We start from the raw sequence: 18,510 nt of genomic DNA on the forward strand, positions 1-18,510 counted from the left end.
GACTTAAAGAGATAATTCACCACCGTTTTTGTAGATGTCCAATCAGTGTTAATGGTAAGTGTAGTCAATTGAAGCAATAAATTCCTCATTGTGTACTATATTGACCAAGAAAACAGAGTTCTACTGCTCGCGTAGCTGTGCCTGCAGTGCCTACGTGTACTAGGATGCATTGCACACAAGCCTCTGGTTCTTATTTTTATAGTCTATGCTTTTGACACCTCTAGCAATTACTGGCCTAGTAGCCTATAACTAGTACTTTGTTGGCCAAAACATGGCGTTAGGTAACCAATTTATCGTCAAGATCCTGAAGGAGTTCTTAAGCACATATCTGTTCAAGTAAGGAGTAAATATAGGCTCTCTCAGGGCCCTCCGCGCATCGATGACAGCATCCAACAAAAACTGCCTCCTCTGAAAATCATTGCAGCACAAAGTTTTTGTTAGCAACAAAGGGCACATTCAGCAAAGGCACCACCAGTCGCTGTTTGCTCTCAGCAGCTCAGGTTCTGGAGGTTCCCCACCGGCCATATCCTCTACTTGCAGCCACAGCCCCAGCCTTTCTCCACTGCATTTTTATGGCCGTATTTTTGGGCCTGAATCTGCTTCGTATCTGAGTTAGCCCAAACAATATGAAATGTATCTTTATCCATGACATCATCTGCACAGATTTTTTTGAGATGCCATTTCCACTGTTGGAAACGTAGTTAGCTTGCAATACAAGTGAAGTTCATTTTGAGCAGAGTCAAGATCACGAACCCCTGGCTACCTGGAGGCAAAATCCAACCTATGTCACTGCCACATCAAATGATGGTGCTGAATATCAGGAAGAACAACAGATAATACTGCTGTGAACTCAGCTTCCTTGATCAGTATAGCACACACTAAGGCATTCATTGCTTCAGTCGACTACATTTACCATCAACATTGATTGGACATCTGCATAAAAGGTGTCAAATATCCCCTGTAAATGTGTCTGTGGCACCTACTATCAAAAACTGCCACGAATGGAAAGGTGGCATTGAATCCTTGCTCATTCCTCAGTTTGTGATTTAAAACATGCAGAGTATGCATTCAAACAGCAATTAAGCAATTTGAGGGACACAAGATCACTAAAGTAAAGGTAAGTGGCCTAATGCGTGTTTACGTAAACTCTCAACCTTCTTAATTCAAACTGTGTTATATACTTTTTTCATAATAAAGATGTGTAGTGCCACCACTAGTGCCACATGTATTCATTTTATATCAATCATGTTTTTAATAAATATGTGTTTCATAGTGGCCTTCCTTTACCAAAGATGTCATCTTGTCAGTGTCATTCACCTCTCACATGATGGATAGGATGCTGTATGATCTGAAGATGAAATGATCAATTCTGCTTGGTTGTTTATGGAAATCATAATTGATTGACATGTACATTTTGAGTTCACACAGATATGCAGTGCTAAATGTTATCACACTTACTTTAACTGAAAACACTATTGTCATATACTGTAGACTTTCCACATGTGCATAATGTAACAATCAGCAAACACACATCCAGTCCTTGTTTATCACAACAGGTGCATAAAAATCGGAGACAAGGAGTGCGAGTACAACCCCAGTTTCCGCCTCATCCTGCACACCAAGCTCGCTAGCCCTCATTACCAGCCGGAGCTGCAGGCTCAGTGCACCTTGATAAATTTCACAGTGACCAGAGATGGGCTGGAAGACCAGCTGCTGGCTGCGGTGGTCAGCATGGAAAGACCTGACCTGGAACAGCTGAAGGTGAGGAAGTCAAAGTGTCAGTGGAGGCAGAGAGATACACTACCTGATACAGCTATTTAACAACAGAGAGGAATTTTTTAGAGATTTCTTTTCATCTGACATGTCACAGGAATGTAAAAGTGAACCTGAGCAGATATGAAAGCAATATCTGTCACGCTCTTCAGGTGCTATCAGAGAACAAACAACTGTTCCACGTTGGACGCTTTTGAGTTTCGCTCCTAACATCTCTTCTGTGCAGGTGTAATTAAAAGAAACAGTGAGAGGAGTCAGGGGCCTCCAGAAGCCGGGCGTAGCTCTCTCGCTCGTCATTACCCATCTTTAACGCTTCATGTCTGCAAGAAAACATCGTCTGCCTTAAACATCACAAGAGGCTGCAGGTCCGGGCTCTTTGATTCCAAAACAATCAGCGGTGCCTTTGATTAACGGCACACTAAGTGGATGTGTGATAATTATGGGGCTTTGGGTTTCTCACTTAGGGAGACTGGGACACTGCAAGGCTGTGTGTGTCTGAGTGTGTAACTGTGTGTATGGTTGCCTGTGTGTCCATGTGGCATGTGTATATAGAACAAGTAGTTACTACAATTACCTAAAGTTATCCATGATTTCACAATTTTTTAAAGTCAGGGTAAAGTATAATCTGAGATTTACATCTAAATATATTAGAAATGTTTTTTGCTACTTCTGTCAAGGATTTTTTTTGGCGGGGCTAAAAGCCTGCTCGCTGACCTAATGGAGCAACCTTTAGCGTAAGCCCCTCCCCTACACTATACAAGAACTAGAGCTGATGAGTTTTATTGTTGTTTGAACGAATAAACAAAAATCACCATTCTGTTTCAGACTGACAAGAACTAGGCTAATTTTTGGGCAGGTCAGTGTCCTCTGGCTCCGAATTTGATTCTGCCTCTGGTGGATCAAACATGTATGGCTGTCCAAGTCCAATAAGGTTACGAGATGGAGAATCCTTTGTTGTGCTACATTTAAAAGAGGATGCAGCTTTTTAATCATTCAAATTTGGCTGGGTGCTCAATAACACATTTTTCTGTGGTGTGACAAAATCATTACTCTTTTATATTTGCTGTACTCCAAATGTCAATGAACATTTCCTTTTCTTGTGGGAGTCGTTGGAATGAGGGGCTCCCTGTGGAGTTTTTCACCTCTCATAGCATTATGGAGCTTTTAAGGTTGGCCCATAGACTGTATAAAAATGATAAACATAGCCACCGTGACCTCACTAATTGATTTGCATTGTGACTGTGGCCATCTTGGAGATTTGGAGTCTGAACTAATGAGAAGTATATTGATGAGAACATTCTAGCGAGTGGCCTCACATTATTCCAATGACCTACGGGTGGCGGTAACACGCCAAGATACACAGTAATGTGCCAGCAAAGGCTGCTAGCTAGTAAAGGGATGTAAATAGTGCATACTTTAAAATACTTAAAAAATGGGCTTCAGACATAACTTTGAAACACTTCAACATAACTTTTCTACGTTTACAAAAAATTCTACAGGTCTTCCATATTGTAGGTGTTCAGTTGGGTTGTGGTCTGATGGCTATGACGGCCATAGCATATGAATTACATCATTTCCATTCTCTTTAAATGATCCAGTGAGCCTTTGTGCATTGCATGGGAATATTTGCCTTTGTTGTCCACTCATTTATTCATGATTTATTTTGATTTGCCAGCCATCTGTATTTATAGAGAATCTTTCTCTAACAGACAATAATGGGTTCATCAGAGCATTGTTACTGGAAAAACAACAAGCGATTTTTATGAGAATGGTAGACTGAAACAAATTGGTAAGGAAGTTTTGAGCTTTTAAAACCAAAACACTGACTACGTTTACATGCACACTTTTGTTATGGGTCATGTAAACAGAATATTCAGTTTCAATATTCGAAATCAGGCCTGATTCCGAATGTAGCATTTTCTGATTAAGATGTGGGATATGCCGATATTGAGGGTTACTTGGTGATCTATACAGCACATTTGGAATATGCATCTCACTTGGGGTTTTTACTGCAGTTTGTGACACATAACCTCTTGCCTGTTTATGGTCAGCTCTGACAGTTGTACGCAAACCAACTTGCCAGTAGTATGGAGGTTGGGGTAGAAATGCATGGCTAAAATAAAAGCCCACGTTTCTGGTTGGCAGAAGAAACACACCTACTTTAAAACATTGTGAAAGACTTGGATATCAGAAGGTTTTTAGATATGCACAAACATTGCAAGGCAGACATTTTCAAAAAGGCGGTTAAAGGAATGAAAGAGGGAGGCTGTGTTTGCTCCGTCGAAGTCCACAGCTGGTGGAAAACTTTGAAAAATCTTGTTTTGATGCAAAGAAGCAAGGGTACGTTCATCAGAGTATGCACGACTACATGTTAACAGGAATAAATAGTGGGATATTAGTTTTCAGAAGCTATGGCAACATATTGGTAGAAAATCGGAATATACACTTTTTTCTGATTAAAGGCAAATACTGGAATATTTTGTGCATGTAAATGTAATCAGTGAGTTGAAAGACGTTAAAATACTGAAGGGACTGCAGAGTCAGATAATAAATGTTTGTGGGTATGTCACTAGGAGACACCCCTAAATAACTATATTACATATAGTTATTTAACTCATTGTTGATGTAAAGAGAGATAAGTGCAGTTTTAACTGTTGGCTAGAAATCCACTGGATTGCTTTCCAGCACAGTGACTTTTTTCTAGTACAAAAAGATGCATGATGGGAAACACTGTTAACTGACAATGCTGCTGCTGCCATAGTACCACACAGGTCTAATTTCCTAGACCCGTATCCGAACCAGAACTGGTATGCCTAATACTAGACCCACCCTTCTACCCGCACATATGACCATTTAGTTCCTCAACCTGACCCAATGCACTGACAAAAGATCTATAGCCCAACCCGAAATTGCAAATCCTATGATAACCATGCCCTAATAATCCTGTTAGGCAGCACAGTAAAAGTGATTATTTTTATACATTTCATACATGTGAAACTAATATATTTTAAAATATTTCATTATTATTTTAATATATTTAACATCCAGTACCTGCCATTTCACCCATATGTTAATTTTTTTCACCCAAACCCTAACCTTGAAATAAAATGAAGACAAAATACCACCCCCATATCACCTTTTATGTGGGTCACCTGCCATCGGGTCAGGTACCCGATGCAGGACTTTGGCTGCTGCTAAACAAAAATTACTAACCGACATGGCTATGATTTAATGTCTTAATTTATGTAAAAATGTGCTGCACACAATATCTTAAAAGGTCATTATTTCTGTTCAGTTATGATGGCTATCATTTTTCATGCTGCCTACTGCTGTATGTATTCATTTAGTCAAACGCTTGTCCTGTTGTTACAAATGCATCAGTTATCCACCCAGATCCACCCAACAAATAGTTTTAAATAGAAAATTTAAAAGCTTTTATGAACTGGTTAGTTTGAAGTATCAACAGGCTAAAAATGTTAGACAATATGAAAAGATAAAGTATTTGTAATTGAATGTCCTGGCTTGTTACTCTGCACCATTCATGATGAATCACTCCTGGAGGCAATAATCCATTAATCCTAAATCAGAAAATCAAATGAACCTTTGAAACACTAACAATTCACCATTGTGTTGCAGTCACCCTGGATACTGTTCCTTTGACACTCTTCCATTTATCATCAGGCTCCGGGAATTGTGTAATTGTATCTTGATACTATCCTCAAGGGAGTTTCATCCTTTTTTATCACTTTGGCAGACTCATTTATGTTCATACATCCACCTCTCCAAAATCAAAAGAGAGGCAGATAGGAGACACTTTAAGGTGCATTTTTCCTCTTCATGTAAATCACTGTCTTTGTTGTGTGGACTCTTGACTGAGAGGAGGAGAGAACTGTTGTTTCACTCAGTTGATGAGCCGTCAGCAGCTGTAGCTTTAAGCTGGTCATTTTCTGGCCGTCTCAGTACACTGTGTACAGTACAGCAGGTTCCTGGCAGCTGCATGGTCGACTGTTGAGTAATGAGCAGCAGATAGTCACGATATCCACAGTATGGTGTGAATGTAAATGTTCGTAATTAAGCAAAAATTCACTTGATCAAAGCTCCAGCACCTAATGATGCCTCTCGCTCGTCTCATCGACAATCTGTGCTTTTCATGTCAGCTTTTTGAAACGGATTAGCCAGTGGCGCTACTGTACCACAGCAATTAGACAACACATTGACACACTTCCACTGTTCCTTAAATGCGGCTCTTGTTAGTGGAGGGGAAAGGAGAATCAGAAATCCCTCTCAGTTCAGAACACGTCTGGCTGACGGCAGTGTCTCAGAGTGATCACAGCGGAAGATAATGTGGGAACTCTGTTAACGGGTCAGGCAGATTTACTCCAACACAATCCTATTTGCATTTTGATGGTTTTCCGGAGGTGTCCTTGTTTGCATTGGCCCTGTGTAGGCAGAGCTTTATTGGGACCTGTAGGCTTTCATCCACGGACAAATCAGCTTCTCTCTTTAATAAATGGAGAGCAGGAGTTATTTCAAGCCTTATGTCCCCTCAGCAAAATCCAATGGAGAAGTGAAATGTGACTTAATGAAGCTTGTTTAATTAGCATTTCACTGAGATCGGAGGGTGAGAAAAAAACAAGATCTGGAACTCACTTATCATTTTAATTAACACTGAAAGTTGAAGGTGGTGGGGTGAGGTGGGGATTGCTGTGTACACTTCAAGCACCTTCCTATCAAAACACAGCCTGTAGAATGAAGCGCTGAATGGCTTTTTGTTGCCAGTAAACAACCCGAGCTGATAACAATCATCCAACTGATAGCGACTGATACCTGTTTATATTCATTGAACGGCTCGGCATCATTATACCTTTAATGAGTTTAGCGTTGCCGCTCAGCTGTAAGATGACTACCGGGTGAAAGAGCTCTCATTTAACCAAGCCAAAGACGGGCTAAGGAGCTTAAAATGTCAAGTTGCCTTTTTGGAGAGAGCACGGGGGATCAGTCTACAACCTTTTACCACAATAACTCCCTCCTCTGGTCCTCCACACACACACACAAGTGTGCACGCTAACATTCTTGTGTGCGTTTGCTCCGGCACAATTCGTACCCAGACCTTGTGCGTTAATGAGAACTAAAATGCTCCACTTCCCAAATTACCTTAACAGGGCTGCTCCGTGGCACTCAGTAATCATTTGCCTAAAAAAATGATAGATGTAATATCTCATTTTAATCCCAATTAGAGTGTTCTGCTGACTGGTTAATTGTTTGTTTTTCCCAAGCAAGGGTAATTACAAGTACAATGTGCCAGAGGAAAGCTAATCGTTAAAAACTGACTCATTACTGGGTCCAGTTGGGAATGTTTTAGTGCGGATAGCTTTTTCCCCTCAGGAGCACTGAGTCTGGGCAAATGTAGAAGGTCACAGTTGACTCACACAGGCAAATGTCCACGGTTAAATGTCCACCACTCAAAGCCATTCTGTGATTTTTCTCCCTGCTCGAAGCGCACACATGTCAGGTCTTTCTTTAAAATGCCACAAATCACATCTTTTTTTTCTCCTGTGCAGTTTTGGCAGAGGAGAACTTTTAAACTACAGAGTGGGTAATAACGTCAAATTCAGAGCATGTAGGATTTAACAAGGCAGAGGCTCAATTAGATTTAACAATGGTGTAAAATACTTCTCATCACCGCAATAGGAAATACTGTCATAAAGAGACCAATTAAGCAGTGTGATCTCTCAAACTATCTGCTCCCCTGGCGCGATCTGAGCTAAGTATGTCTTTTGTCATGGGAACATTATGCCACGGGGAGGAGGAACAGCTCCGCCCCCACTCTTCCCCGGTGATCACACAGGGGCGGAAACAGCTCTGCCAGAAACCTATTACCACCGTCTGTCGGGGGATCACGCCACTCAAAAACCCTCGCCTGTTATCAGCCACCGACAACACTAGAGTAGGCAAATCTCACAACAGCCCACCCTCCTGTAATTACAACAATTCATAGGTCACAGAGGCTTCTATTAAGGGAAACTTCAATAAAGCAAAGTCATTATCGAGCAGAAACGAGGAGCTGCAACAGACTGTAATGAAGGACAAAGCAGGATGAAGCAATAAAGAGAAGTAAGCGTGCCCTGTCGACTTTGTTCTCTCGACGCCTCACAAACGTCCGGCTTTGAAAAAGCGAAAGTTTCTGTCAGACACTTTTGGGGTTTTTTTTCCCAGCCAGAACAAAGACTAAAAAAACTGTTTGAGTTCAAGTTTTATTAGAGGACAGGGTGCACTAATCCATATGGTGAGGTGTGAGTAAAACCCATTATGAATGAGCTGTGTGTGTCTGTGATTAGGTTCTGTGTGTATTGGTTCATAATTGAATACATAATGTCTCGTAACAGATCATTTATACTGTAGGTGTGTGTTGTATGTTGCACAAGTGTTAGTGTATATGTATGTGTGTATAATTCACAATCAAAGCTCCCTCCCCCCATGCTGGAATCGACGGCCTCATCACATAGAGGGTTAGGTCGCTCTGCAGAGGTTTGATGTCGGCAACCAGACGGAAGCTGGCTAATCCAGCCCAGGGCGCTTCCCTTCATGGGTCCGGATAGCCAATGCAGAGCATATTGATTAGTTCTGCCTTTGAGGTGCCCTTCAGTATTCATGTCCTGATATTGACCCACACCTTGAACATCTCCCACCACCTCAGATTATAATGATAAGGCCAGAGAGGAACTTGACAACAAGCATATATCTGAGAAATCCTCTGACATGTAGAATCTCAACATTTTTGTGTGTTTCATTGTTTGATAGTCCGACCTGACGAAGCAGCAAAATGGATTCAAGATCACTCTAAAGACGCTGGAGGACAACCTGCTGTCCCGTTTGTCCTCGGCTTCAGGAAACTTCCTGGGTGACACAGAGTTGGTGGAAAACCTGGAGACGACCAAACGCACAGCTGCCGAGATTGAAGAGAAGGTACTGTTGTCTTTGATCTTTACAACTCCTTTTATTTAATCATCACTTCTGTCCTCTTAATAAGTCGTTAGATTACAGCCTGCATAAAAGGTATCAATAAAATTTGAACCTATACTGGAAGAAATATATATGTACAGGGGCAGTTAAGAATACTGTGGGGTGCAAGGGGTTAACAACTTTGTGTTTAGGTGGGATTTAGAAATAAATTACACTGTAAATATTTTGAAATTACTGAATACATACATTACAATAATGGGGCACAATAATAATGTTACTGGGTAACAAGATAGGAAAAACTGGAAAAATAAACCTGGTCCCTTGTTCAAACCTTTTATACTGTAATTACAGTGTGGTGCTCCTTCTTTTTCTTTTTTTTCAGAGCCAACAAAACACAAAAAAAAACTTGAGCTTATGGGCCAGTTCCTGCATACACACACAATACATCAGTCCCGATTAATGCCTGAATTAATGGGGCTAGTTGGAATCGTTTAAACAATCAGTGCTCTGCAGCTGATCTGCTTCTGCTCAACCCCTCAGTGGTGCCCCCAGAAATGTTTCACTGGGGTGGCTAGGTGGGGCCGGTGAAACCAAAAGCCATAACTGACGTTCAGGAATGCTATTATACTGTTGTAGTGTAGACTAGTTGTAAACTATGACAGTATGGAGAGTTAAAAATCTGACAGCTGTCCATTTCAAAATACACCCAACACAGCAGGTTCAATAAACTCTTCTGTCAGAAAAAACAAACAGTATAAACAGTTATTACTCACCTATGATGCATGATTTGAATCCACATATCGATATTATCCGGACAGAAATGCTGCTTAAAACAGCTGTCGGTCCAGGTCTAACACACTGCCAGTAGTCCAGATGATCTACATCAGTGAAATATGCTGTCCAAGCACATTATTACATCCATAGATATCTACAAACTGCCGTTGCATTGTTTCAAGTGTTTATATTTTTCCAAATATTATACATAATTTCTCTCGTTCTGCATGTAAACAAACAACTTGCCGATCTCAAAATGGAGGCAAGCTCCAGGCTTTTCAATGGACACCTCACTTGAGCCAATAGGAGCTTCCAGTGCTGTTGCTATGGCCTCGATAGCCAACTAGGGCATGTATTGAGTGAACATTCGTTATTCACATTTTAAATTAAAAATTAAAGCCAGAGATTGACCCGATGGTTTATGGGTCTTGTGGTCATTGACACTCAGGAGCTCCTCACAGGCACAATAGACTGTTATAAATGCACAGAAATGATAAACACCATCAACACCTCTTTTGGCTCAAGGGAAAAAAACTGGCTTATCAGTTTAGGTTTTCTCGTGAATTGAATTGAATTTGGACTAGGTGGGCCTTATGATATGGTCACACTGTGGTTTCCAGCTAATGCCTCCCATTTCTAGTCATCTGCATCAACTTTTTCAATAAAATATTCAGGCGAAGACGAGAAAAACAAATGGATTTCAGTGTGTGAAAACTTACATAACTCAATGACAGAAGCATTTACAGGGATTCTGACTGTTTGGGAAAAACCCTGTTACCTTTCAAATGAGACCATGTACATATACTAAAAATGGAACAAACAAGAACAGCTTTTAGCTTACTTTGAGTATGCCTTGGACAGGCATTTTAGGTGAATTCTGGGACATTTTACAAGAGGAATTGTACATCGATATATTTTGATTTCTTACTTTCCAGTTAATTTTACGAATTATCTGATGTACATAGATTGCATTGCATTGATGGAGTGCTGGTGACCACCAGCAAACATCCCTTATGGTGTGTGTGTGTGCTAGTGTTTCTGGTTTTGTTTTGTTGTGTTTTTTATATTTCATTATATTTTGCATACTTTGTTTTTTCTAAGCACTTAAAAAAATAATTTGTGCTTTTGGTTGGTGCTGTGTAAAATATTTCGAGGTTCTTCCTAGGTGTAAATGTTTTAGCCCCTCATCCTCTGTACTTCTTCACCTACCTATTTGCAGGTAAGGTTTTCATTGGTAATCCATGTACAAAATATTTACACAGTAATTAGCAGACTGTAATCCCTTCCCTTGCTTTATCTGTTTTTTGGTTGGTATATCAGATCCTGTCAGGTTATCTCTGCCAGAGAAGAATTACTTTCTGATACTTCAGAGCACTTCTGAGAAAGTACTGTATGATGATGTGAGAGTGTGCCTTCTGTCAGTGAGGAGATGAGTGCTGCCTTTGCAGATGTTCATTCTTAAGCATAATTGCGCAAGCATTTGCTGGTTTAAAAAAAAAAAAGGCACATAATTGTCGTGTTCCACGCAGTGAGAACATTTTGGCTGGAACCGTGAAATTGGAATAGCTCTGCTCTTCACTGAGGATGTTTTATTGGATGGTGCACAATTTCATCATTAGCTGATTGATGAACCCTGAGCATATGAGTGTGCAGATGTATGCCTGTGAATATGATTCCATTTGTGTTTGCGCTGTCTTTACTGTAGGTAAAAGAAGCCAAGGTGACAGAGGCCAAAATCAATGAGGCTCGGGAGCACTACCGACCAGCAGCAGCACGGGCGTCCTTATTGTACTTCATAATGAACGACCTCAATAAAATCCACCCCATGTACCAGTTCTCTCTCAAGGTAGCCTGTCTATTGACATGCCATGTTTCCTCCCAGCCTCACAGGCCCCCAGTGAGACCCCTCTTTACACTCACTTCTCTGTTCCTCCCCTCCTTCTTCCATTTGCTCACCGTGTTTTATGCTCTTTGCCCTGCTTTTATTGTGTTTGTGGCTCCCTAATGTGGTTATGTAGAGCATAATGTCTTTCATATTGTCAGCCAGCGAGCACTGAGAGGAGGCAGCCTGAGATATGGTTTGCAATCACTCCCGACTCCGCAGGTAGCTGCCCTGGCCCAAGTTATTTCCCAACATAATCAAATGAAAACACATTCAGAGTATATGTACCTTTGACCTTGAGAATGAAATGAAACACATTATAATGTGTTCTTCACACAATGTTAGAGCAAAGTGTGACAAAGTGTGACAGAAGTGACACCCAAGCAGAAGATAATGACAATTCTATTTCCTTAGTAGCGTTTCAATTTCCTGTCAGTCCAACCCCCACGTGTTCACAGAGTTACAGTAAGACAAGAGCTTGCACCTTTGATTAGTAGGTAGATGTGCAGAATTTATACCTGCTCTGCTTGATGTTTGCTGTATAATCACAAGCTGAGAACAGTTAAGCTGAATATTATGAAATCATTTCAAGGGTGAATGAGCTGCACTTTCTCTGTTAACAGCCCTTTTAAAGAACATCATTATACAGTAGAATTCAGGGGTGTCAAACTTATTTTAATTCATGAGCCACATACAGCCTCAAATGATTTCATATGGCTCAGACCTGTAAATTCATTGCCTAATAACCTTTAAATAAAAAACAAAAATAGCACCTCTGAATGTTCCCTTTCTTTTGGTGTAAAGAAGTACAAGTACATTCTAAAAGGTCACATGACAGATGAGGTTGGCACGGCGTTGTAGTGGTTGGCACTTTCGCCTCTCACCTCTGACCATTTCCGACTCTAAATTACCCATAGGTGGGAATGTGAGTGGTTGCCTATCTCTTTGTGTCAGCCCATATGAGAGTCTGGTAACTCTGTACCAGGATAAGCGGTTATGGAAAATGAATGATGAACAGCCTGAGATAAAAAAAAAATAAGTGCAATTTCAACAAATGTCTTTTTCCACATTCAGTCAGTCCACTACATGTGCATTTTTCCATATATTTCCATTCCTTTGACAGCCAAAGATGCATTGATTAGTGCATCTTTAGACAATTAAAGGCCAACATTAGCCATGTATCAACACAACCCAGTTGTTAATAAACTTAACCACTGCTTTCTATTTTGTTAACTCTTAAGTGACTCTGTATTCAACAGCACTGTTACTTGTAACACTTTGATGTCAGATACTGAGCCGGTGTTGAGTGTTGTACCCGCTCCTGTGCGTCCCCAGGCATTCAGTGTGGTCTTCCAGAAAGCAGTTCTGAAGGCCGAGCCGGATGAGGCTCTGAAGCAGCGGGTGTCCAACCTAATTGACAGCATCACCTCCTCAGTCTTCCAGTACACCACCAGAGGCCTATTTGAATGTGACAAGCTCACGTACATCGCCCAGCTCGCCTTCCAGGTAGGGAGGGAAGCGGGTTTCATCTTCTGCATGGTTTGTTTTGAGAACAAGCTTGCCATTGAATCAGTTGCTCCTGAGACCAGCGGCCCTGTTTGGACCTAATCAAGTGGAAAGGAAATGTGGTTTGTGCTGAAAATACAACACTTAGAAGTCCTTCCTGTTTGTTGTGTCCCCAGATCCTGTTGATGAATAAAGAAATAAATCCTGCAGAGCTGGACTTCCTCCTGAGATACCCTGTGCAACCAGGTGTAATATCACCGGTGGATTTCCTGTCCAACCACTCCTGGGGAGGGATCAAGGTACAGAGAGGCAATGATACTGAAATGGAATGATGTGAAATGCAAAAGGGTACCACCAGTAGATAGTGACTGCAACTGTGGCTGAAACAATTAGTTGGTTCATTGAATAGTCAGTCGACAGAAAATTAAGCTTCAAAAACATTTGAAAAATGTATTAATCTTTATATGGTCCTTTTATCAAGGAAAACTGCAAGCATTAATTGTTAGCATATTGTGATGTGAAAATGTGAGGATTTGCAGCCCAGTCGACAGAAGATAATTTTGGCATTGTACACTTGTGCAAACCAAGAATTTGTAACATTTGTACCTTTTGTACGTATGACGTAGTTCAGATTACATGTGTATGAGCTGAGTTCCTCAACAGGAGGAGAAAGGGAAGGTGGATAGTGTGACACCTAGGTGAGACAGCTGCCAAGCAGCAGACAGCAGCAGACCACTGTTCAAGACCAGCAAAAGTATTTTTTAACAATAGGTTGGGACATTTTCACTCCTGTTTGTTGCAACCAAACTGGGTACTTAAAGACAAAATATGATGTTTGCCTAATCCTAACCAAGTGGTTTTTGTTCCTGAACCTAACCATACCTTAACCACAGTGTTGTCACAATGTAAAGGTCAGAGCCCAGATGCACAATAATATTGCTGTACATAATTTTCACATTCACATAATATTCTGTTCCATAGCAGTTAGCTGACTGAATGTTGGTGTGATTGTAAATGTAAACTATTTCCTTGCAAAAAAAAAAAACAGTGCAAAACTTTCTAACAGAGATCTCCACAAAACAATTTAAAGTTGTTCACAACATCCCAAAAAAATTTTCTCTTTCATGAAGATAAAACTCCATTGTGTTTCAGTACTAATTTCAGCAATTAGCATGAGCTAAATCTGCCATCTCTAGCAGGTTTGTGTCTGACTGACAAACACGCAATTACAGGTTAATTTAAAAACAGATGTATGTAAATTTATGGGTCTATTTAACTATATTAAATAATGTATTTTTATTTTTAAGTTTCTTAATTTATCATCATATATAATGGTCACTTATTTCCTGATACTGTTCCTGTCTTTGTTTATATTTTATGTAGGTATTGATGTGTTTTCTTTTTTCTCTGTTACCCTCTTTTTCAGTCTTATGTTAAATAATCCTCAAAAATGCAAATTAAAAAAAATTAAAAAATAAAAACAAATGTAATGGACAGAAATATCTTCTGTTTTCTCTCGGTAACGCTAATTACAATAATCACATCACTAGTTAGAGACAGGGTGTCTAAACACCTGAATTTCTTTGCAACAAAGCCTTGCTGCAGAGACAAAGGAGATGAGGTCATTTCCTGTAATTAATTGCATGAGCTACACATGGTGTGGCATTAGCTGGCTTACTGAGCCACCTTTGGAGACGTTGCAACAACGCGTGCCATGCATCATAACATAGACCAACTAATCAGTGATGTAATTCATTGACAATTATTTTTATAATTGATTTTAATCGATTTGTTGCTGCAGCCCTGCAAATACAATTCCATAATAGAGTCCCCTCAGTGTTGAAATCTCTAAAACAACCTGCACTAATAAAAAATTAAATCGACTGCCATGTATTTCCAAACTGTGAGAGAGCACTACTAAATCCCTCAAGTTATTTAAGCACTTAGGTGCTTTTCATAGTAGTGGAGTTGCTTCTCATGATGCAATTTGTGCACCCCAGTCTCCCAGCAACAACTTTGCATTAAAACATACTTAAAGAGTTGGGAGCGTAGTTAAAGTCTGTTTTCTCTGGTTCACCTAGACCTCCACTCTGTCAGCATGTGCTTCTCCGGGGACCGGCTTTGCTCCGTGACCCCAGTGCGTTTTAACATTGAAAGGGCACCAGAACAGCTCTGCATACCCGTATTTCATCTTAAAGAACAGACGACTGGCAATGCAGCCCTGTGGACGTCAAGCAGCAGAGGTTCCCTCTCTTGTCAGATCAGTTTAGCTGCAAACTAAACCTTAACGGCAGCATGTTTTTTTAGCCTCTCGTACTCATGAATTTTTCAATCTGTACCGCCTAGAATATTAACTTAACCTAAACCCCCGTGTGGGTTTGGAGACGGCCTTTCTCCAACTGCACTCAACCTACTGTGGATGTTAAAGGCCTTGCTAATCAAATTCTGCCACTCGATTTTCTTATCGCAATTGGAAACATAATCAGTTGGAAAGCTTTAAAGGAGGGTAAGATCCACTGATTGTTTGGCCCTCTTGATGATATTAGCAGAGCAGGAATCCCATAAGACCCAGTGTACTCTTCCCTCACCACAGCTCAGAGGTTGCCAACCTCCTGTGGTAATTAAACAAACTGAGTTGAAGTGATGGACTGTGTGCTGAGCCGCTTTGCCTCACTCTGCCTTACCACCTCATGCCCAGTGGTGAGTGGTTGTAGAAAAGTAGATTATATGGATTCACATGGATATTTCCTCCATGACACCTTGTACTCTATGTGTCTGCTGTGGGAGGGTTTCAGGACCCTGCTCCTAGTATATATAGTACAAGAGACAGCGTTCACACTGCATATGTGTGTGTATTCTTGTCAGTGTGTGCACCTGCTCGAGGCTGCACTGCGTGACACTGCTGTTCTCCGCAGATGAGATAAGGTGTCTGTCAGCTGGGGCATCACAATGAAGCCCCTACTGCTTCTGCAACGGATGCATATTCAGTCCTCCCACACCCCCCGTCCCGTTATGAAAGGGATCGTGTTTACTCAGCATTTCCGTTTGAATAAATATTATTTATATTGGCGTGAGGAAAGATAAGCACTCTTCTGTTGTTTTTTTTGTGTGTCTTTTTTTCTACCAACTTTTGCAAACAAAGTTAGTCCTTTTGCTGTGTATTGTGAAATGTTTCTGAAGTGGTCAAACTGTAAAGTGCGCATCACTGATCACAAAGTAGCAGCACTTTTACAAATACAGTAGTTTTTCTGTTTGAATCATTTTTCTTTCCCCACCCACCAGTCCCTGTGCTCCATGGAGGAGTTCAGGAACCTGGACCGAGACATCGAGGGCTCAGCCAAACGCTGGAAGAAGTTTGTGGAGTCCGAGTGTCCAGAAAAAGAGAAATTCCCACAGGAGTGGAAGAACAAAACCTCTCTCCAGAGACTGTGCATGATGAGGGCCCTGAGGCCTGACCGCATGACGTACGCCGTCAGGTGAGAGGTGGAATCACTGCTCACCCTTTGCTCTGTGATCTGTGAACTGACCTGAGCTGTTTGGTGAAAGGGTAAAGGTTAAACAGCTTAACCTTTGGCTTATGGTTTGAGTTGAGACGGTACCTGTGCTCACTGCTGCTACTGTTGTTGTCTGTTGCTTAGAAGTAGCGCAATTACACGGCTCTCTAAGTATAATTGCTGAGCCTAATTATTAGCCCCCAACCTCTGTCTAGAAACCTCATTGTATCAAACTTAGATTCCATTTTCTCCAGATATTAACATGCAGTCTCTACTTGGATATTGTATCTTAAATTTAAAACACAGTAAAGAGATACATACAGCAATGCCTGGAGCTACCCATATAGAGAATAGGCAATAACATCATGGAGAATTGCATTCTGGGTAGTAGCATCCACTTCTTTAACAGACAAAAAACAAGAATGGACCGGTCAAAGAGCAAGTGCAACATCCCCTGAGAGAGAAGCTAAACAAGGAAGCAAAGTAGAGCTACCTTGCAAAATTAAAGTAAATAAACGGCCTCAATCCGTACAAACAAGTGATGCCGTCGGGCGGTTCGAGTAAGGGTCTTAGAAAATATTGCAGGTTTTGAGCTGGCAGGTCACAAAACTGACCAAGTAGTGTTCTGAACATTTTAAGAGACGTGCAATAATACAACTTAGCATCCTGCTCCCCTCTCTCTCTCTATGTCCTTCTGTCTCTCTCACACAAAAAGCAGCTATATCATTAGCGTTGTTGTGCTCAGGCTTTTCATTATTCAGCTTTTGAGCAGGAAAATTTGTTAAAGTCTGACATATTTAAATCTCTCCAGTCACACTGTCCAGTATAAATATTTCCCTCTGCAAATATGTATGCCTAACAGCCAGCAAGTGCCTCTCTGTCCACACTAAATCTGTTAAATATGCACTTGTGTAACGTCATGTAGACAGACCATGTACCTGTCAGCTGTGCGCTCATGCAAACAAACCATGTCGGACATCAGCTGTGCGCTCGAGATCATACTTAAGACTTAATCACTTAAAAGACAGGTGAGTACTTGCTGTCTTACTGTGTTTGTACGTTTTAAACAGAAAAACGTTTTATATTTTGATATTTACCGTAAATGACATTCAGTATAACCAACACACATTTGTCAGTGATGGTCATTATAGGAAACTCAGCTTTGGTTTGCAGGTTTACGGTTTGATTAATTGATAACCACATATGTTTACGGGTCAGGTGGAGAGCAGTTATAGCAGTTGATAGTGCAGCAGACGTTCAACATCCCACCATGTGTTTGAGCTAGATAGGATAGAAACACAACTGCATTGTCTAATAGTAGTCAGTCTCTACCATGGCTGCCTTGCCTTTAATTCCCACAATGCTTTGTGTTGCTCAGTACTGCTGATGTCACGATTCTATTCTCTATATTTTACTAAATTTTTTAACTGTTGGAAAACAAATATTAAAACTGCACTAATCAAAATGTTTATGGGAACAAATAACAAAACGTGTGTATGGAACGTTTTGTAAACGATGATGTAGTTAAGGATGCTCATGCAATATGGCAACTGAAGTGTGGCAGAGTGCAATAACTTGCCAAGCTATGTTAATAGTTAGCCACCAAAGATTGCCAGTTTTTGCAAATGGTGAGAGCTTCCAGATCCAGTGCTATAAGTAAGTGGGTAGAAGTGCAAGTTGACAAATATTGATTGGTCAGATATATGCATGTTTTTGGAGAAGCTGAGTGCACCAGCGCAAAGCTACGACTTATACAGTATGGGCTCTAGTTTCCCGGCGCAGCGCAGGGTGGCGAACCCTGCGCAGAGCTAGTTTAGAACAGCGCAACCCGAGGCGCACTCAGTTTGGTAGTTTGGCAGACCGAGGTGCGCTGAGATGGGTGTGGCGGCGCAGCAGGGGGAGGTGTCGACAGATCCAGCTTGGCGCAGTGACAGTTTCGTGCCGAAAGGCTTCACCGAAGGTGCGCTAAAAGCTCGCCAACTGAAACCACGTCTACTGTCAGCGCAGGGGGAGCGCAGCCGGTGTAAGCCGAAGTTTGGCTGACCGGGGGACAGTGCGCACACGTCACCAAAACCTCACAGGCAGGTTTCCAGAATGTCACGCACATTAACGATGCAA

At 41.2% G+C, this 18,510-nt stretch overlaps 1 protein-coding gene across 2 annotated transcripts in view; it reads left to right on the forward strand.

Annotated features, from left to right (window-relative positions):
• Positions 1-18,510, forward strand: part of dnah9 (dynein, axonemal, heavy chain 9) — a 211,491-nt gene that overhangs the window by 143,990 nt on the left and 48,991 nt on the right. For both annotated transcript variants that reach the window (XM_050060727.1, XM_050060728.1), the window contains 6 exons: positions 1,557-1,761; positions 8,575-8,739; positions 11,216-11,356; positions 12,728-12,898; positions 13,075-13,197; positions 16,181-16,374. In XM_050060727.1, coding sequence (XP_049916684.1) covers positions 1,557-1,761; positions 8,575-8,739; positions 11,216-11,356; positions 12,728-12,898; positions 13,075-13,197; positions 16,181-16,374 — 999 coding nt within the window. The remainder of the gene's footprint in view (positions 1-1,556; positions 1,762-8,574; positions 8,740-11,215; positions 11,357-12,727; positions 12,899-13,074; positions 13,198-16,180; positions 16,375-18,510) is intronic.

Source organism: Epinephelus moara, chromosome 13 (genome assembly GCF_006386435.1).
Source record: "Epinephelus moara isolate mb chromosome 13, YSFRI_EMoa_1.0, whole genome shotgun sequence".
Taxonomy (NCBI): domain Eukaryota; kingdom Metazoa; phylum Chordata; class Actinopteri; order Perciformes; family Serranidae; genus Epinephelus; species Epinephelus moara.